Raw genomic sequence first — 17,562 nt, forward strand, 5'->3', positions numbered from 1 at the left:
TATAAAAAGTATGGGGCGAGAAAATTTTTTGAACTGATTAAAATACTCTTACTAATTTTATTCTAATTTTATACGTAATTAATTTAACTTTTTATTCTAATCCTAATAAAGTTAATGTTCAATCTAAAATTTTAATTAAATTAAGATTTTTCAAAGAAATTGTATGATCCAATACTAAGACTCCATTCTATTGACTCTAAGATTCATATTGGACAAATGTGAAATATCTAAGAACTGAAGAGTATGATATTGAAAAGAAAATATTTTGTATTAAAGTTAAAATACATATAAGATTTCACAATAATAGCAATACCATTGACTGTATTGATTTAGACACAATTTAATTTTTTCTTTCTAAGCTAATGGTTGGTTAGTCATGACCTATTATATACTCATTAATGTTTTGACAATAAATAATTTTTTATTAAACTAGTATAATTAGAGGATGCATTTAGAATATCTTATTGTCATAAAAATGTAATTAAATTTTGAAATATACAATAGTTTATAAGTAAAATAAAACTGTAACAATGCGTCAACTTTATTTTATCTAATTTGAAAAATATTTATTTTATTAAATTGTTATAAAATATATTTATTTATTATTTATTATTTTTATTGTGATTCTTACTAATAGTAATAGTTTCATTAAAATGTTGTAATTATATTATTACTATTATTATTATTTTAAACTCGATCTCGAGCCTATGAACGAGCTTATCACGAGTCTGCTTGTCGAGCTTATAAACGAGCATGTTCACGAATATTATAAATAAGTCAAGTTGCAAGCTTATTCGCGAGCTTCATAAACAAATTGAGATTGAGCTCGATCTAATGAGCTTATTCACGAATCTGCTCGCGGCCCAGTAAACGAGCAGATTCGCGAGCTAACAAACTAAATTCTATCAAGCTCGAGTTCGGCTTAATAAAATTATCTAGCTCAAAATGGAGATCTCGGCTTTTTTAAATTAACAAATTATCTAAAATGAATTTATTTATTGATTCAAGCTCTGAATAGCTCGGGAAATATTTGATTCATTTACAGTCCTAGGCCCAGACAAACTTTAGGCTTTATCCTCCCCAATCCATGCAGCCAAACAGTCTAACAGGGCTAAATTCCTAGCCTTTCTTCTTCATCCTACCCCATTCGGGCAAGCAGATATTAAGCATTCTTTAAGTTCCTACATAGTCCGGCAGGTCTTCTTGCTCTCTTGCCTAGTCCAAGAAAGACCTTTTTGGATTTTAAACTTTGCTTCCCTCCTTTGTGTCAACTCTTTTAAGGCTCCATTCGAGCTCAAAAGTACTCCCTTTTCAAGTTCCTATTATAAAAGAACAAGGGATTTTTTTATAAATGTCTAAAAAATTAAGTCATTTAATTTTTATATCCACACTTCTAAAAGTTAACAAAAATATGCTCAAAATATAAAAATTTAACTTTTAGACTGCATCAGATCTTAATGCTTGTTCCACCCAAAGAATGTTTATATTTAATTCTCTTCAAACATATATTTCTCCTTCCAAATCCATTAGAAAAGATAAAATAAAATAACATAAAAGCTTGCTCTAATACATATATACCATGAAAACTAAAGTGCATTCTTTTAAAATGTTTTAATCATATAAAATATAATATTTAATAAAAATCAAATAATTTTAATTCTAAATTTGATTTCATCTAACTATTTCATTTAATTTTTAAAAAATCTATCTTTTTTATATAAGAGTTACAATAAATTTTAATTAGTTAATTTAAGAGTTATCTAATTAGTTTCAAACTTTAACCTTTTAAATGATTGGTCAAATATCCATCTAAATTATATTAAATTGTGTTTTGAGAAAATATATAAAATCTATTCATAATATATATTATTACTCATTAATTGTTCCATATCATTTAACATAAGAAAATAAAATAGAAAAAAAAAAAAGCACTCTTAATAAGAGTGATAGAAAAAGAAAAAAAAAACTTGGTTTAAAACCAAAAAAATAAAATGAAAAAATAAGTTAATCAAATCACAAAATTTAATTTCAATTATATATATAATTATATATTTATATAGAGAGAAAATCTATATACTTCATGTTAATATAATTGAAAAGTACAAATCTATTTTATATTTAGTTAAAAACATAAAAAAATAAAAAATAATTTTCAAGGTATACAATAAATAGTATACATTAAGTAATACTTTGATACTTACTAAATTTTATTTGTTCAAATTTTAAATCATCTTATATATATATATATATATATATATATATATAATACCTATTTTTCCACCAAAATGGATATTGGAAAAAAATGAGATGTATAAATTTTGATATAGCATATGCATTCTTATACCGTTTTCTATATTTTGTATATTGACTATTATATGAAAATAAGTATATAAATGAAATAGATTAATAATATACTTTTTTTAAAAAATATATTTTTCTGAAAAATATAAAACAGTCTTAAAAGTATATAACGAACAGTGAACAATATATATTAAATATATAACGAGTTTATTAAAGTATATGATACTCCAATTCTCATTGAGTTTTCTCCGCTCAGATTTTTAAAATTATCTTATATATTTTTTGATATATAAACATAATACTTATTCTTTTCACCACAACGAACACAATAACAAAAATCAGATTTTATATCAAGTTAAAAATGGTTATCCACCATTATAAATAAAAGACAATACAAGTCTCATATTCTATTTAGAGTTAAATAAGACAAAATATTACTTTACCATATACTCTTTTTGTATAGTTACTACAGAAATTCAACTGCAAAATAACTACTTTGCAATTGCATCAAGTTCAATAGAAACACATTTATAATTCACAATGAGTAAAGAATCAAGAATAATTTTTGAAAATTTTTTAACAAATCAAAATATTTCAAATTATAACGACTAAATAAATATAATAACATAAAACTGTTATTGAGCAACTTAGAAAAGCAAAATGTGAATACGACATTATATGATTTATACTAAGTTTATTTCGAGTATATAAAAGGTATCATTGAAATATATAATGAGTATGTTTTAGTTTATTTTTAAATAGATTTTAAAACTTAATAGTATATAGTATACTCTGAGTACATAATGAGTATCTACTATCTTTTTTAAATTACTAAAATTATTAAATTAGTTATAAAAAAAGTACCAAAAAATATAATTTTTTTTTAAAGTAGATAGTAAAAGTAGATTACGAGTATACAATAAGTATATATTTTTAAAATTTTAAAAACTTATTTAAAAATAGATATATTTCATATATATATATATATATATATATATATATATATATATATATATATATATATATATATAGTAAAATATTTGTATTTTGACTATTATATTAATATAAATATAAAAAATAAATCAATAATAGATTAAAAAATTTCAGACAAGATATAAAATAGATTTTAAAGGATACAGTAAAAGTATATAACAAATACATAATTAGTATATTTCAGATATATTATACTCTGATTGTTATTAATTTTTTTCCATTCCAATTTTAAAATCTTTTATTTTCTTTTTATGTACAAACATGGACACAATATTTTTTTTCAACACAACGGATAATAAAAAGAAAATATCATATACATAAATTTTTGATGTAAAAGACATTCTATTACCAAAAGACATTAGTTTTTCAAACTTCATGAAAATAATATAAAATCAAAATCAACACGGAGGAAACACCGGCTTTGTCCTTACCATCACTATATGATTTTTGTTTTTCTTAAAGCTTAATATTAATATTATTCTTTAGAGAATAATCAGTTTTCTTTTTACAATCAAAATTTCTATCATTTTTAACAAAATATTTAAATTTTGTATTCTCATTTTCAATGTCTCAAACCAATTTTTTTAAAAAAATACTTGTTTAAATAAGTTAACTATTGATTTTCAAATAATAGTGGAAAGTTTTAAATAAAGCTTGCTATTTGTGTTGTGTTATATTGTGTCCGATTGTGTCTTATCGAGATACGTGTATAATATAAAAATAGCTAACTGTAATATGATCTATTTAACCAATCGTGTCAAAACATCAAATCAAACATGAACACGTTTATTAATTAGGTTAAACGGGTTAACCCATATGATCTATTTAATAGATTAAATTTAATAAAAATAATTTACTATAATTTTAAATATATATTTATTTAATTATAAAATGCCTCAAATTTAAATTATAAATTTAAAAATATAATTATATTTTGATAAGTAATAAAATAATTTATATAAGATATTATTTTAAATAAATGTGTTCAATTTTATCACTAGCGAGTTAGGCAGGTCAATTCATTTAAATATAGTTCTTTTTTTTATTGATCCGTTTATGATATGAACTTGTTTATCCTACATCCAAATCCATTTAACTATATATGTCTTTTGTCGTGTCATTTAATTAGATCAGGTTAAAAACTTGCTAGTTATTGTTTGAAAGAAAATAAAAGATAAAATCAAACAGATAAAAAAAAACAAAGAATTCGGAAAAAACCATAAAAGCGAAAAAAGATTATGAAAGAACAAAGTACTATATTCAAACAATTACTAAAAGACAAAAGAAAATAATAATACCACAAAAGCAAAAAAGAAAGAAAGAAAGAAAGAATATAAATAAAATATCGCAGACAGCGTGTGAAAGTAAGTAAATATATAAACAAACTCAGATGATTGGAGATTCATCCTCGTAAACAAAGTGATCATCCACCAAATCGGATGTTCGATTCCGTTTACTAGCCATCTTCAGTGACACCATAAACAGTAAAGTTCATTCTAGATGTTTTAAAATTTATATCCATGGATTTAATCAGACTTCACAAATTTAGATTCATGAATATGCATTTTAAAAGTTTTACAGATTAGATTGAATATAACATCTGCACATTCATAAGGGTAATCTTAAGATTAAAAATAAAATTAAATTATAACAATCAATCAGTCATCAACCCTCTTTTTGCTTGTCAAATCATAAATTTAGCTTAAATTATAACCATCAATCATGAGAAAACAAAACATGCAGAAACCAAAACAATCAGGTTTTTGGAAAAGAAGAGAGAGAGAGGTGAAAAAGAAAGAATATTTACAAAGTAATGTAATATAATGACAATCATAATATAATGGTAACGTAATAATCATATTATTATCATTTTTTGTTATCGTAGAAAAATATAAGGAATGTAACTATAATTTTTTTTCAATATTTAATTTATTTATAATAATTAATATAAATATAAAATATTATAAGTCATTAAAAAATCATTAAATTTATTAATTCTTTTAAACCTTTACGGTGGTTGGAGTCCGACGAATGCCGCCGGAACTGGTGACCGGAGTACAACAAGATCCGCCCAAATTGGACCACCAGAATTTAGTAACTAGCAGCTGCAATCTAGTCATCAGTCGCAGTGAATGGTAGTAGCGATTATAATCAATGACCGAATAATGATAGCAGTGAATGGTAGTAGCGATTACAAGGGTCGAAACTACATTAACAAAAAAAGTATGAAATAAAAATATTTAAATAATTTACATATTTTTGTGTATTGAGTTTTACAACAAACTTAAAGTAATTAATTAGATAATATATTTATTTATTATGGTTACAAACATCACATGTTTTTATACTATTACATAAAATAATAAAATATGTAACAGAATAACAGTTCCATTACATACTTCGTTACGTCCTGTCAAACATGGTCTTAGCATAGAGAACTGCCTAATAATCATTTGGTTCAATGCCGTGTTAGAAGACAAATTGAGACTGGAACTTGGATAGATTCTGCAGGATAATATTCTCTGGCCATGTATATGTATATCATTAGGCAAAAATGTTGGACTGTACATTTCGAGTATTTTGCTGCAAATAGATACAACCAACTATGAATGCTAGAAATGCAGAGCTGTATCGTACATATGTTTTCAACTCCTAGTGACCCTAAAGTTACAGACCCTAGCCAATGAAACCTGTATTTAGCAGCATCATCAACGTTATAAATAAAACTTGGTTCGTCCAAAGAAAAACCGATGCATGAAGAAGGCTACAACTCTCCTACAGCATCGATGCACTCATGGGATTTGCAAAGAAATGCTTACGGTATACTGACTTTGATTCTCTGATGCTGCTCCCAAGAAGAGTTTGCAGCAAGGCGGGGGGCCCACTTGATGTAGTCTGATGCATCTTTCTCACAATGACGTGTTTATCCAAAATCATCAACTCTAACAGACTCTTGCAGCTCTAAAAAGAGAATCGGAAACATTGAACGTAAGTTATGGATGTAGAGAGAAGGAAATGTCATGCAGAGTTGCATAAGCCCATTCTTAATTTAAATGTTCCCCTAGATAAGCTCTCTCTCTCTCTCTTCCATATTTTTTGTACCATCAAACCATTTAGAGCTAAGATATAATATATACCTGGGGATTCAACACATCAATTTGGTGGATGATATTTTCCTGTGACACAAAAATAAGAGAGGAAGGAGGTCAGAAAAAAATAATTAAAGCTATACTTTACTTCTCAACAAAAGCACTTCTTCAAATTGAAGCTTCCAATATATTTTAGAAATCTCCATCAAAGTATAAATGGCTTTAGGAGCTAAACCCATCAACAAAATGGCAAAAATTCACATAACAATGAAGAAATTCACACCAGTGCTAAAATACTCAAATATCAAGAAAATCCAAAATTTGCTTTGAAATCAATATTTAACACGTTAATTTCTATGATAAAGTTTGGTACCTGTTACATTGTGCTAGGAAGTTGTAAATGTATGATTGCAAACAATGGAAAAGTTTAACAATATTTAGGTTGCATAGAGATTGCAGTTAGGATTTGTAATAAAAAATTTTACAGTATTTAGGATACATACAAATTGGAGTTAGGATTTGTAATCACTAAAAAGAAAAAGAACCATGTACCTCTAGTAAGCCCGGATTTCTCATCACAATGCCAAGAACACGGCGTACAAGTCCATTGTAGACAACTTTGTTCATGCTCCCATCTCCATTGATCCATGGCAAAATGGGCATATGTAATTCATTTGAGGATAATTTTTGAGTAATAATGTCATTATTTTGTTTTGGTAAAACATTCTCTTGCAAGCTGCCTCCATGCACATTGGTCCATTGTGTTTCAGTCAAGGGCCCATCCTCATCAGGAAGATTAAGGATAGTAACTTTGTGCACACAGTTATCACTCACAATTGCTTCTCTCCGTGAACTAGTGCCAACAACATCATGACTTTCTGACCAGGAAACTGAACCTTTATTTCTCTCTGAGGACTTCTGCACTGAATGTGGATCAAGGTCTTGGACGCTTGCCAATGAGGTCAAAAAGTATTTGGAGTGATATAAAGCATCGACAACATGAACAGAGTCATACGCATTGACCTGTAACATAAAGGAGGAGGTTAGAAATTCTTCAGCTCCAAGTTCAGTTCATCCAAGTTTGCCCCCCTTATGTATGTGAAACTAAGAGGATTATGAAAGAAGCCGTTATCAATCACAAATCCACATTCCTCATCTTTCAACACAAGAGTAATAACTTGCTGATGACAAAAAGACACGGGAGAAACTCAAAAAAAAAATTTCATCATCCTAGCATTTAAATCATATTCTCTGAACTCTCAATTTAATAACTGACAATTTTTTGTGTCTGATATTTTTTTTATTACAATTTACAATTACTTTTTCTAACATTATTCTAGTTTCTTATTAATTTATATTCTAATAATATAAAAATTCGGCTGATTGTGAACCAGTTTAGAAACTAACTATTTCTCTTGAGTAAAATCCTAGCAAACTTGTCGTGCAAATCAAATATTAACAGAAGTACAACAAGAAGGAACCATTCCCGAGGATGGCCAGTGACAAAACTTAAAAGGCAGGATCCATCCACCTATAGATGTGCCAAGCGTATCACTTTCTGAAAGGTACACCATACTAAACATATTTTTGTCATTAGAGGAATACAATTTATGAATCCAGAATAAGACTAACCTTCAACACACATCCAAATGCTTGAAGCACATCAATGATATGGTTGTGTCTATTTTCTCCTGCAAAAGACACCTTCAAATATTCAATATAGTGAAACCTAAATCGAAGTGTTATTTTCTTATAGTGGAAAGATAAACCTATTAATTTTCTTTTAATTAAAAGAGAGAGAGAGGGGCCTATAGAGCTCATACCCGCAATTTGCGAAACTTCATCTGAACTCAAACCTTGGTCACCAGCCTTCTGAATGGCCATGCAAACTGTCCTAAAGACTTCAGGACTAAAGAGATTTGTTTCTTCTGGATCAGAAGGTTTCAACATCAAATATTCTGCAAAGCCTGCCATTGCTTCCCAAGGTGACTCACTAGACCATCTTGCTGCAGGAAGGATGCAGTCAAAATTGAGGATTTCTGGAGCACTGCCATGTTGAAATGAAGTAGAGTTGAATGTCTGGCTCAAATCATCATTGAGTTTATCACTCTGATTAAGTTCGCCATTACAAGTGAGCACATCCTTGAACATATCTACAGCATCAACTGTCAAAATACTTGCACGGTTCAGAAGTACCGTTATACCAGGAAAGCCCTTTTCCCTCCGAGAAATGAGTTCACTATCTGCCAAAGATTTCAATTTCTTAGATTTATCACCATCACAAAGTTCGAAATCCTCAGCCTTTCGTTTAGAGCCTCTCACATCTTCAGCTTCTCCCACACCTTCATCTGGCACACATGGAGAAATGGACAGTTGACCAGAAGAGACTAGAGCAAACAACTGAAAAATCTCCCCACACTGCAAATCTGCAGTAAGATTAATACCCCCTTCCACCAGATCCTTTTCTCTTTCAAAGAGCCAACCAGAAAATTTAGCAGCTCTCTTTCCAGTATTAGATGGAAATAAAGATTTAGAAATATTTTGCAAGAATTGTTGAGACAGCTCAAAAGGTTGATCACCATCACCGCCAATCTGCAAAACGTGAAAAATTATAAATACTATGCATAGCCAGTAGTCAAGAAGCAAAATAATAACGAATTAAATCAGGAGGAGGCACAGACAGTTCAATGCAGGAAAAGAGTTCTTAATAACTATATCTCGGTTTCCAGATCTAAATTAAAAAAATAAACTGTTCCAAAAGATATCAAAACCATGCAGAGTTTCACCCATTTACAATTGGTGTCAGTATACTATTCTACCTAACCAGTCTTATAAGAAATGCAAGCCCATTTGATAATTGTATGCCAAATTTTAAATAGGTCTAAGAGTATATAGATATGCCTAAGAGGTCAGTTATCCATAACGCACCACATATTGGAACAAACTAACAGACTAAGAGCAAATCACATGGCAACTTAAAAACAGAAGATTAGACATTTCAGCTTCAAAACCCTAGATCTGTAAGGACATTTAGAATGTACACCTCAAATCCAGCAGCTACTCCATTCAGATATATATATCAGCTGAAAATTAGCCATGACAATCACGAGGTCATGAAGTCAATAAAAATTGCAGGAGTCGAGGAACTTTGAGTCAGAAAAACATTGGATATGCACTAAATAGTTTATCCATGCGCAAACACAGCCCATAAGGCATCTGAGTTCAGTTAGTAGTAATATAATGAGAGATAGAATGAGAATTTTTACATTTAAGAAAAGCTTAATGGAACAGTACCACTTAAAAGATAGATAAAGGGATGGGAGAAGTCATCCAAGATCAATCAATCATGTAGAAGTAGGATAAATAACTTCAATAGCAAAGAGGATTGAATTAGGACACAATATGATATCTTTTTCCCATAAAAAGGAAGCACTTGAGCAAGATAAAAGTAAATACATGCATATATCCTTAAAGTAGATAAATATACATATCCTTAATAAATATCAATCATAGAAATTCGATCTTCACAGTTTAATGGTCTATACCATATGATATGACTGACAAGAGCCACATTTAGGCGATAATTCACATGCATAGCTCATCAATTGCATGCATGCGACAAACCAAAGAAATAGATAATAAGCTTTACCATTACTTTCTTCTCTCTAAGATAGCTAAAAGCTGCAAAAATATCGTGTTCTGAATAACGCCGTAAAGTTTCTGCTAGATGATTTTGCAGTTCTGGTGTTGCTGAGGTGCTCAAGAAGACGAGCTTTAAAAGCTCTACTGCATTAGAAACTGCCAATGATTTATGTACTTGTGCACCAACAAAAGTTCCTCCCTTCAAACACTTAATGAACTTCTGATGGAGGCGATGACGTCTTGATCTTTGGGCAGGATCCTTATGTATTCCCTGGCTATCTTTGTGGATATCCTCATTAAGATTGTTTGATAAAATCAATTCAGATTCCAGAGAGTTCTGTGAAGATAAGTCAGCAATTAGCCATCCAACTAATAAAGTAATAGATAGCTACTGAATACTCAAAATAATGATAAAAAAAAAAATATTGCGAAGTCCTTACATAAAAATGGCATGCATAGACTTTATGACAAAATATGAAGTGATGGCAAAGGTTTTCTTAACATGATTCACTAAAGCTTAGATTGATTAGGTGGCAGTGCGTACTTTCTAATGCAAATTGTTGAAATCTCTAGAGGCAATGCTTAACTAAAAAAACTCAGATTCTGATACTTCAGATGCAATAAATGATGACAAGATGACCATGGAAGCATTGTAAATGCAAATATCCTACCATATTTGTGTTTAAATTGGACAACTCTTCGGAGGCAGTTCCAAATCCTTTTGAAGCTTGCATTTTAGCAATTTGCTTGTACAAAAGAACACCTTCAAAGGCCTGCTTAATATTTTTGTCACTGAAATCATCCCACTGCTCTTCCTCAAAACCTGCCCCTTCAGCATTTTCAATATCATTGGAGAAGCTATCAACAGTAGTTGAGCATCGAACAAGAACTTGGGATCCACTATTGTTAAGATATGTGCTCTGGGTTTTCTGGAGGTGCTTTGCATAACGTTTACTAAGCATGGTACACAAGTTCATAAGAGCTTTTCTAAATTGTATATTTCTTTTTAATGATGATACTCTCTTAGCACATGCTTTTGGAGGAGCTGGTAGGTCTGGAACTTTATTCCAATCTATGCGGTTAATCTTTGACCCAAGAACTGCACGGTGTCTAGTGTATTGGATCAACAATTGCCTGCAAGAAGACAAGGCGCTAAGCAATTTACTTACAGAGCATCTATTTTCTCTTCCTGAAAAATAAAAAGCCAAACTCAAATGACCAACCAAAAGAATTTTGTAAAGCATCCAGAAAATCTAACAAAAAGTCTAGTTCAAAGTTCTATGCCCAACATCTTCATGGTTCTCACATCATATTGAGTCACATATCAAGAGCAACTTCCTTCGTTATGAGGTATCCTAAATAGGACCAACCATTGATTATTGCATTATCATGAGGTATCACCTTATGAAGTTGATGACTTTAGAGACATCCTTTGGCAAGATAGTTCTCATGATCCAAAAGATAGTTTCCTCTTACCTATCATCTGAATCTGTCCATGAAAACCTTCTTTGTCGATTTGGCAGGGGATCTGAACATGCATTCTGGCTGATTATGAACTGTTGTTTATTATTTGGATCTGACCCCAGCTCTTCAACAGAATCTAGATGATCATTCTCACAATATGCTAGCAAATGATCAGCATGTTGTCCTCTATGAATTGGTCGTTCCTCTATGAATTGGTCAGTGGTATCTGCTGATCTTATAAGTCCCTGCTCAGGTAGCTGTTTGTTTACGGCATCAAGCCTTCCACGTTTTACTGAGCTTGATTCTCTTGATCTCTTTCTTTTGGTAGAAGAAGGGAGTTTGCTTCTTTTTGATGCTTGATGATGCTCATTGGCACTCACAACACCCTGAAATATATTGAGACGTTGCCGGTGCTTACCATAATAGGCACGGAGTACCTGCAAGAACTATGCAACTTGACCAAAAAAGTTCTGAAGAAGTTTATTTTCAAGTAGCTCAACCCAGTGAGTAGGTGCATAACCAAAACTGAATTAAACAACAGGCTTTGTACAAGTCATACAGGGAAAAACCGAGCACCACAAATTCACTAACCTGCTGTAAGGACAGATTCAGATCCCTTGCAATTTTCTCACACTCTTCACACGAAATTCTTTTTTTCAAATCATCCTTCACAATCCACTTTAGGAGCTCAGCACGCTGATGTGCAGACGTAAACCGGACAGAGGTCCAAAAAAGGGGGTGGAAAACCTGGAAGTAGACGACAGACAGATAAAGTTGAGGTTCAAGGTGATTTGGAGAATCTATATATTAAAAATCAGTGTATGTTACCATGGGATTTATTTGAGACATATAAACTTAATTGGCATATACGAAGTCACTTAAAGACGCCAGTCCACATCATTTGTCAGTCTAGAACCTAATACTTGTAAATGACGTCACAATTTGCATGTGGCAATTCTTGATATACTTCAATAAAGGAACAACTTCGCCAAGAATTAAGCACATACCTCAGGTACAGAAGATCCAGGGAATGCATGTAAGGCAGCTCGTGGATCAACAGCAGCATAACAATACTCCAAAGTTTTCCAATAATCATCCACAGCTTCTCTATTTGATAGAATAAAATCATGTCTGATTCTTGGGCGAAGATCAAGCGAACTTAAATTAGATGTTGCAACCACTAACAAGGGTTCTTCTATGTAAGGTCTAAGCTCCATTGCATACATAATGCTTTCATGATGGATTTTTACTCCATTCCCTGATTGCCCATTGCGTATCAGCCGAATCAGCTACATGATAGAACCCACTATGAGGCATGATAAAACTAATATCTGAGAGCAGGAAATCACATGTACTAAAAATTATTGAATCCAGGTAAAATTCATTATTTCAAGCGAATACAGATCCCAGCATCAACTTCATCCAATTAGACTAAAGAGATTTTACAATATTCATAAAGATAAATGCAATGCACATGTACAGTTTGGTGTTATATATCAATATGGAACTTGAATATTTAGCATAAGATTTTAATGGTTAGGTATGATAAAGGGGAGAGAGAGAGGAGGATGGGATGGAGAAAACATACAGGTTGATAAAAACAAATAAAAATATTCCCGGCATAATCTAGCAATATTAAGTCCAACTTTCCTAACCAGAGAGATAGCAAGCAAATAAGGTTTCAAATCCTCACGCTCGCATTTTGGCAAACCATTTAAGAAGGTCTGAATCTCAATGTTACTCTTCTAATCCTATTAATTCTTATTACTGTAACTCTAAGTAGGACTTATTGTCCAAAAAAGAAAAGCAATTCCTAAAATGACTAACAGATTAACTCAGCTACTCTGATTTCATATCAGTGTGGAAGTTCAAGCCCCAAGCCCCTTTTGCACTCAGATAGATAAAAGAATGGATAAATGAATAGAAACATCGTGTAAACCAACACAAAATATCCCTAAAATGTGCAAACCTCCCATCTATTTTAAATAATTACACAAGTATCTTCTGAAATGGATCTTGTAATGACAATGAAATGGAAGTCTCAATCACTCTGGGTATTCAAAATAAACGGAAGGTGGGGACAACTCATTAACACCAATTGGTACATTGAGCAATTTTTTACATTAGATATATGTATAAATTCTAATGATCTAAGATAGATCATACAATCAGGACTCCAAGGACAATAACTAATGAGTATGGATAAAAGAACTAGAAATACCCAGAGGCAAAGGTTACGCTAACATAATTAGATCATTGCAAGTGTCTAAGAAAATATATAGCAATGCATTTGTGAGTGTATGTGTGTAAAGTATACCTTCAGCCGCCGTAAAATATCAATTATCAACGACAGTCTCCCAGTTGCCCGAGTATCCATCAGCAATTTATATTCTTCAACAGGAAGATCAGAGAGAAGCAAACCTCTCTTGCTACTTTCAACGAATTTATCAAATTTATGAGTAGTTCCTACCACCTTTAAGAACAACTCAACCGGAAGAACCTTAATGGCTGATTCAAGTACAAAGTACTTCTGAGTACACTCACATGGGCCAGCTGATAAGACATCATCCCCTCCAGGAAGACTACTCAGGAAACTCCATAAAAAATTATGAAGCAGTTTCGCACGAACCATTTTTGCCCACACAAAACCATTGGCACGCATAGCTTCTGCTTTAACAGCTTGTTCTTCTGCATTTCTACGAGGGTGAGTTCTCGTGAGACCACTCAATACAGGGATTGCATCATTAACCTTCAACTTGGACGATGCCTGAACACGAATTTCTTTCTCAAACGACCTTAGTCTATCATGAATTTCACCCAGTAGTTCAGGAGGAAAACTCTGAACAGATGGGTGCAGAACAACCATAATAGGACGATGACTAGTACAGTTTGTAACAGCAGGGAGATTTATTTCGACACATTTGCAACGGCCTTCTTGCTGAAGCTTTGATAATAATCGGTCAATGGTCTTCCTGTCCATTGAAGTGTGCTTGTCCTTCTCAAGACTTACAAGCCACTTATGAAGTTCTACTCTTAATAGAAATTTCTCATCCTACAGAAGAAAAATCAAACAAAATAGCTCTTCAGTAAAGGGAATAAAGAAACACTATCAAAAAAGCAGAAGCTAATTTCCTGGTAAGCCTTCAACAAAGTGAACGACAAAGGGCACCTGTAACCGTTCAACTATCCTCTGCTCCCTCAAAGCACCATCAACAGTTAACGGCAGATATGGATACGCTTGATATGATCCAGAATCAGGCAGCTTCAATAAAGTGGTTTCTGAAGAAGCAGGATCAGTATCTCTTCCTGCACTCACACGACCAATTTTGGCATTGGAAGTGGCATCGTCTGGCTCAATGAAAAACTCCGGCACCTTTTCAGGACTGAGAAGCTCATGGTTAGTTTGATCATTATCAGGGGAGCCATTGCATGGTTCAGCTTCAATTTCCTTGTTGTCATTTGGTTTTTTAGATGTCGCAAAGTCAATTTCAACAGCTGAATGATTGTACTCCACAAGGGCTTCAGTAGATCCGTCTGGAACATCACAGTTGCCCACAATCAAAGTATGATCATTTCCACCAAGGACACTTTTCGATTTATCCAAAAATGCATTTGACTCCTTGGGAGTAGAATTTTCAGGAGTCCAAACTCGAAATGCAACAGTTTTTTTATGATTTTCTGCCTGCACGTGCATACCAAATCTAGAGAACAAATTATGCAACCGAGAGTCATTTCTTTTCCTATCAAGTCCAAGCCTCCCACATACCTGGGCATACCAATATGACGCACAAATCCATTTAGCAATTGCAAAGATATCATCAAATAAAGCTATAATACATCCTCCTGCATACACCTTGTCAGCAATGCACAAAAACAAGCACTAAAAACTTTACAGTACAAACAAGTACCGGACACAATGATGAAAATTATGCTGTCTGCCACAACAGGAAGATAGAGTCATCACTATGTAAATGCAAATGAAGCAATTCAAAAAGCTAAGGTTAACCTCGTTATGGTGAAAGTACAAATAATCATTTTGAGTTGAGAGGAGAATGAGAACAAGCAGCAGAGAATTGAAAAGGCAACAATAAGAAGCATTGCTTACCTCAATCATAGTAGCCCCTTCAGTTCTTTTAGCATCAATCATATCATAAATTTGATGGTCAATAGGAAGTTCTACAAGCTGCTCAGTTTGTTGAGACCTCCTTCCGAACTTCACTGATTGTTTGTTGGGACAATCATTTCTGCATCCAAGGATTTTTTTCTCAAAATTATCAAGAGAAAACTTTTTCAACAAGCGTAGGCAATGTTCAACCTGTGAAAAGTAAAAGCACAAGAAGCAAACAATGAAATAAATTCAAAACCATGTGCATAACAAAATAACAACATTCTTGCATAAGAGGATTTCTTAACATACCTTTCCATTTACTTTAGCATCAAATGATTCAACAATGCCAGCATCTTTCAACCTACGGCATATCTACAAAACAGTACAATAACATCAAATTACAATCTGACCACACTAATTTGGAAAATATTAAGGGAACAAGCAATGTGTGTTTGGAAACTCAATAAATTCAAGAATTCAGTTCAATTGAATTATATTTAGTCCCTTCTTATATTTGGAAAGCTTAAAACCAAATTCTTTAAAGTCAAAAAAAGAAATGACTAAACATACATGAACACATGGGAAAAGTGAAATGATTTAACTTACATTTCTCCAAGCTCTATGCCCTGATCTTCCAGTATAACCAAGAGATTGTTTAATATCAGATACAATAAGCACCTTCAATCATTAACAAGAAAAAAATCATCAATATGCCCAAAACCTAACTTCACACTAATCTAAAACCCGAAAAGAAACACAGAATTTTGTTTTTTAATTTTACCTTATCATTAGCTTCTTGAAGTTTATCAGAAATAGCTTTCATAGCAGGTAAAAAATCCTTGATGGCAACATCATCTTCAAAACCATGAGTATCATCTATATCCCCTTTATTAATCTCAAATCTTTGTTGCACACCTAAATGCTTCGCGTATCGAGACAAATATATCAAATTAGTACTAACAATAGAACTATTTTTACTCTCTCCTCCTTCACAATCAACAGCAGCTTCTTTAGTTTTTACAACTGCCGGTTGTCTAACAATTAATTTTCTACATTCAAGATTCCTCACTCTATAAAAGTAATTGTTTCCTTCAATTCCAAACTCTTTCGCTAATTGGTTTTGTGTAACTCCGATAGTTCTGCACAAAATTAATTAATTAGAATCATCATCATCATCATTACATTATTTAATGTTAACTAATACAATAAAAGGAAAATCTATTAACCTAGATATGGCGAGTCGTTCCAGAGTGCGACGTTGAAGAGGACAAATACCGGTAGAAGGAGCGTCATAAAGGCCAACGAAACAATCCCTAAGATGATTATTTGCTACGATTTTTAAGTTCAGTTTCTCGGCGTCTTCAAAACGCTGGATTTTAGGATCGGTGGAGGTAAACGGCGTGTCGTTTTTGGAGATGAATTGAAGAGAAGGAATTGAGAGGAGGTTTTTCCAGATAGCGATTTTGAGAGAGTTTGTAGGTGTTGGAGTTAAAGTGGACCAGAGAGAGGAGACTGAGAGACCGGTTGCGCCACGTGAACAGATTTCCTCCAGAGCTGTGGAAATTAGACTGTCCATTGGAGCATGGAAGCGTGTTTGGTTACCGAGAAAAGAGAATTTTTCCCGGGAAAAATTTTATGCAAAAGAGTGAAGTGATTAAATAAGAACAATTTATAGAAGGACAAATACGGCGCCGCTTCAGGTGGTTGAAATGGACGGTTACGATTACGTTGTTAGAAAATAATCCACGTAGCAATCAACGCAGAAGAAAAGCTGTGACGTTTTCCCATTCGTTTATTTAAAAAAAAAAAAAATTAATTGCTGAAACACCTTTGAAGTTTTTCTAAATTACACTTTTTCAAAAACGATACTCTTAATCTATAAAGTCTTTACACACTTGTCCTAATTGATAAACCAAGTATTTTCACTTTAATTCTTTATTCAAGATTTCATTATACCTTCTTACT

The 17,562-nt window shown here is 32.1% G+C and overlaps 1 protein-coding gene across 2 annotated transcripts; it reads right to left on the bottom strand.

The window, feature by feature from the left end:
* Positions 1–5,800: 5,800 nt before the first annotated feature.
* On the bottom strand, positions 5,801–17,250 carry LOC8284661. Of its 2 annotated transcripts, XM_002521291.4 has the most exons (17): positions 16,824–17,242; positions 16,379–16,736; positions 16,204–16,275; positions 15,907–15,969; positions 15,595–15,804; positions 14,659–15,255; positions 13,807–14,541; positions 12,497–12,778; positions 12,081–12,236; positions 11,502–11,926; positions 10,697–11,159; positions 10,033–10,362; positions 8,207–8,975; positions 8,016–8,074; positions 6,936–7,406; positions 6,432–6,470; positions 5,801–6,255 (listed from the first exon to the last, which is right to left on the bottom strand). In XM_002521291.4, the coding sequence occupies exons 1-17, from the start codon at positions 17,171–17,173 to the stop codon at positions 6,070–6,072; spliced, it is 5,565 nt and encodes a 1,854-aa protein (XP_002521337.2). In that variant the 5' UTR covers positions 17,174–17,242; the 3' UTR covers positions 5,801–6,069. The 2 variants fall into 2 exon arrangements, with proteins under 2 accessions (XP_002521337.2, XP_025013508.2); XM_025157740.2 differs by lacking the exons at positions 5,801–6,255; positions 6,432–6,470; positions 6,936–7,406; ... (2 more) ...; positions 10,033–10,362; positions 10,697–11,159 and having other exon boundaries at positions 11,842–11,943; positions 16,824–17,250.
* Between the last annotated feature and the right edge of the window lie 312 nt (positions 17,251–17,562).

This window comes from Ricinus communis, chromosome 8 (genome assembly GCF_019578655.1).
Source record: "Ricinus communis isolate WT05 ecotype wild-type chromosome 8, ASM1957865v1, whole genome shotgun sequence".
NCBI lineage: Eukaryota > Viridiplantae > Streptophyta > Magnoliopsida > Malpighiales > Euphorbiaceae > Ricinus > Ricinus communis.